At 40.6% G+C, this 4699-nt stretch overlaps 1 protein-coding gene across 1 annotated transcript in view; it reads left to right on the forward strand.

Annotated features, from left to right (window-relative positions):
* Positions 1–3737, forward strand: part of LOC121533059 (transmembrane channel-like protein 6) — a gene marked incomplete at its 5' end in the record, with an annotated part of 14290 nt that extends 10553 nt beyond the window's left edge. The window contains 6 exons of the mRNA XM_045217657.1: positions 153–228; positions 394–527; positions 888–1064; positions 1388–1466; positions 2378–2476; positions 2661–3737. Of these exons, the coding sequence (XP_045073592.1) occupies positions 153–228; positions 394–527; positions 888–1064; positions 1388–1466; positions 2378–2476; positions 2661–2675 (580 nt within the window). The remainder of the gene's footprint in view (positions 1–152; positions 229–393; positions 528–887; positions 1065–1387; positions 1467–2377; positions 2477–2660) is intronic.
* Positions 3738–4699: the final 962 nt, after the last annotated feature.

The raw sequence follows: 4699 nt of genomic DNA on the forward strand, positions 1-4699 counted from the left end.
GTAGTGATGTTGTCTGTGTTGTGTAGTTTGGGGGTGTTGTGGTGATGTTGTATCATGTCTGTTGTGGAGGTTGGGGGTGTTGTAGTGATGTTGTATGATGTCTGTGTTGTGTAGGTTGGGGGTGTTGTAGTGATGTTGTCTGTGTTGTGTAGGTTGGGGGTGTTGTTCACTCCTCTGCTTCCTGCTGTACAGATCATCAAACTACTGCTTCTCTTCTACATGAAGAAGGTACATAAACCTCTGTTTTGATCACTGTGCCATGATCATCCTGGTAACTGGACTATGTAGACTACTTACTATGGAACTACAACTGAACGTCAACTGACCTTGAACCTTGTCTTGACTCTGTACCTTGATCAAACGGTTCTCTGACAGTATTCTCCCCCCCACCAGACTAGTGTAATGATGAACTGCCAGTCCCCTAGGAAGCCCTATAGAGCCAGTCAGATGACCACCATCTTCATCACACTCCTCTGCTTCCCTTCATTCCTGGGGGCTGCCGTGTGTGTTACCTACACTATGTGGAGGTAGGGAGATGGACTGGTGTCAGTAACACACTCTGATGTCAGTAACACACTCTGATGTCAGTAACACACTCTGGTGTCAGTAACACACTCTGGTGTCAGTACCACACTCTGGTGTCAGTAACACACTCTGGTGTCAGTAACACACTCTGGTGTCAGTAACACACTCTGATGTCAGTAACACACTCTGATGTCAGTAACACACTCTGGTGTCAGTAACACACTCTGGTGTCAGTAACACACTCACTGAACATATTGAACACACATTAGCAAATTCAAACACACATATACCTGCAATATACAGTATTCCCATTGATATACTATAATATCCATATATACCTTCCTCCCCTCCTCTCCCTCCAGTATCCGTCCGTCTGAGTCATGCGGTCCGTTCCGTAGCCTGTCCACTATGTTCCAGTCAGGGAAGCTGTGGGTGAAGGAGTTGGGGAGACACAACCCTAACCTGGCCTGGCTAGCCTGGGCTCACAGCTACATCGTGGAGAACCCTCTGTTTCTGTTCCTGGCTGCTGGGATCTTCCTGTGAGTGGTACACACACACACACACACACACACACACACACACACACACACACACACACGACACAGACACAGACACAGACACGACACAGACACAGACAGACACCTTTCCTGGCTAGCCTGGGCTCACAGCTACATCGTGGAGAACCCTCTGTTTCTGTTCCTGGTGTCTTCCTGTGAGTGGGATGATTCTGTGAGGGATTTGACACAAACTAAGTTCCTTCAGGATGTTTTGATCATTTCCATTTCTGTCAGTATCTCTGTATAATAGAAAGTTATTGTGATTTTGTGTGTTTTCATACACTCTCTCTCTTTGTCTCTCTCAGGGTAGTGATTTACTTCAACACCCAGGTGGTGGATGGACAGAGGAAGATCATCAGTCTGCTGCAGGAGCAGATAGAAAACGTAATGTCTCAACTAATGTGACTTAACCCTTTATAACAGTGTTATACAGATAGAAAACATACACCTCCTTTTATTACAATACTAATGTCATAATAACACTGTAATAAATATTTACCTTTAGAAAACATCTGAAACCCTACCTCTTCAAAGAGTATCTTAAATAATCCCAGATAGAGACTTTGCTGATAGCTACATTTTATTGACAATAAAAGTAGCTTACTATGACATGTGTTTGTCCCACCTAGCTATCTTAAGATGAATGCATTAACTGTAAGCTGCTCTGGATAAGAGTGTCTGCTAAATGACTAAAATGTCAATGTAGAAAATGTACGTTCAACACTCTGTGTATACAAGCACTTAACTTGGCATAAAGGATTCCAACACTGTGTATAATGTGTTAATTGCCAGCTACATGGTTGTTGCCTAGTAACCTGTTCTAACACTGTGTATAATGTGTTAATTGCCAGCTACATGGTTGTTGCCTAGTAACCTGTTCTAACACTGTGTATAATGTGTTAATTGCCAGCTACATGGTTGTTGCCTAGTAACCTGTTTAAATGTATAATGTGTTAATTGCCAGCTACATGGTTGTCCTGGTAACCTGTTCTAACACTGTATAATGTGTTAATTGCCAGCTACATGGTTGTTGCCTGGTAACCTGTTCTAACACTGTGTATAATGTGTTAATTGCCAGCTACATGGTTGTTGCCTGGTAACCTGTTCTAACACTGTGTATAATGTGTTAATTGCCAGCTACATGGTTGTTGCCTGGTAACCTGTTCTAATACTGTATAATGTGTTAATTGCCAGCTACATGGTTGTTTCCTGGTAACCTGTTCTAATACTGTGTATAATGTGTTAATTGCCAGCTACATGGTTGTTGCCTGGTAACCTGTTCATTCTCTCTCTAGGAGGGGGAGGATAAGAAGTTCCTGATCACTCGTCTCCAGGCCCTCCACCAGCAGAAACCACCCTTCTCTCCTCGCAGACTCACCAGTCAGGCCAGTCAGGTGTGTGTGAGATAAATAAAAAAAGAGAGGTGTGTGTGTGTGTGTGTGTGTGTGTGTGTGTGTGATAAAAAAAGAGAGGGGTGTGTGTGTGTGTGTGTGTGTGTGTGTGCTGGTGCATTATTTTGTTCCCAATTTTTTCTGGCTCACATTTCTGACAACACTCTTTCTCCTGTCTTCTTCCCAGGATTCCAACGGCTAGCATTCCAACTACTTCTCTCCCATCTCAGTGGAGGGCATATCTCGGAAGATCTCTGAATATCCTTTGGGAAATGTCCTGGATGGAACAAAACTGGATATACCTCTCCTCTCCTGCCTCTGGGAAGAGTTGTTAAGGAATTCTTAAACTGGAAAACTATTCTCATAGGATGTACACTCTTTCCCAGGAATCTGGGTTGGGATTGGGACTGGGACTATAAAGGAATTTACTTCTTTACAATAACAAATCCCACATAGGCCAAAACAGGATTCTAATAGGATCCACACTCTTTCCCAGGAATCTGGTCCTTGTAAGGATTGGGAATAGGATTGGGAATGGGACAAAGCAGGATTTCCCTCTTCCAATAACAGGCTACACCTCATAGGGAAAGACCACAGTCTTTATGTGAACTTACTATGGCCAAGCCATAGGCTACATTTTACTGTAACTAGGCTACATTTTACTGTAACTAGGCTACATTTTACTGTAAATAGGCTACACCTTACTGTAACTAGGTTACACCTTACTGTAACTAGGCTACATAGGAAAATACCACTGAGTTTATATGAACTTACTATGGCCAAGCCATAGGCTACACCTTACTGTTTATTCTTCATATGAAATGAAAGGACATGTCACAAAACAAAATAATGCTTTATCAAGCTCAATAGTTTCAGCCAAGGATGTTTGTCCTTTAAAAAAAAAAACTTGGATTGGAACCCCTGGTCATGCGAAAGGATGTAGGAGTGAAGAGGTGAGGAAACGAGACTGGGATACGGTGTGCTTGTAGGGACACACAGAACAGAATGCACTTTTTTTTTTACAACTTTGAATAGGGATCAGATCAAATGCCAATAAGCTGCAAACATTGCACAAAGGGTTAAAACAGTGTCATTGTTAAGCAGGGTTAATTCTGTGATATATAGGATTTTTATTTTTTTATTGTAAATAGTATGATTGTTTTATTACTTTAGATGTTTTATTGTATAAACTGGTCTTTTGTCAACAGCCCTTTCATACCAACTGTGAACAAATAGGTTATTTCTTTCCATTTCTGATATATAACAATTATTTTGTACGATTTTGTTATGTTTTTATGTTAATTGGTGGTCAGGGTATAATTTCGTGATAAGTTTTGTCTCTCTGCTTCCAAAATGGCACTCTTCCCTAGCTAGTACACACCTTTCTAGGGCGCTGGCCAAAAGTAGTGCACTCTGTAGAGAATAGAGTGTCTGTTGGGATGCATCCTATGTTTACTGTCTCTGTAGGAGGAGTCCACCGCTTAGTATCGGGCGATCTGATTAGTTCATTCAAAACAGGAAATGGTCGTAGAAGATCAACCACTGAAACAGTACGTTATTTTAATGTCTCTTTTTGTTTTTAAGAAGTTGTTTTATTGTTTGTATACTTTATAGGTAATTAAATGTTTTACCATATCTGCGTGTGTATTTGCTTACCTGATGTGTACCTAGTGTTTATGCTAGACTTCAATATTTTAATTTTCAGTGGAGAAATGTAATATAAATAATTGAAACACATCTTTCTATTATTTAACACAATTATAATGTATTACAGACATGCAATCAGCACCATAAAAAACAGCTAAATATATTGACAATTTACAAAGAATCACTTTCCTGTCCTAATAGCACACATACAGTGGGGGAAAAAAGTATTTAGTCAGCCACCAATTGTGCAAGTTCTCCCACTTAAAAAGATGAGAGAGGCCTGTAATTTTCATCATAGGTACACGTCAACTATGACAGACAAATTGAGAAAATTTTTCTCCAGAAGATCACATTGTAGGATTTTTTATGAATTTATTTGCAAATTATGGTGGAAAATAAGTATTTGGTCACCTACAAACAAGCAAGATTTCTGGCTCTCACAGACCTGTAACTTCTTCTTTAAGAGGCTCCTCTGTCCTCCACTTGTTACCTGTATTAATGGCACCTGTTTGAACTTGTTATCAGTATAAAAGACACCTGTCCACAACCTCAAACAGTCACACTCCAAACTCCACTATG

The sequence above is a fragment of the Coregonus clupeaformis genome, unplaced genomic scaffold (genome assembly GCF_020615455.1).
Source record: "Coregonus clupeaformis isolate EN_2021a unplaced genomic scaffold, ASM2061545v1 scaf1166, whole genome shotgun sequence".
In the NCBI taxonomy this organism is placed as follows: domain Eukaryota; kingdom Metazoa; phylum Chordata; class Actinopteri; order Salmoniformes; family Salmonidae; genus Coregonus; species Coregonus clupeaformis.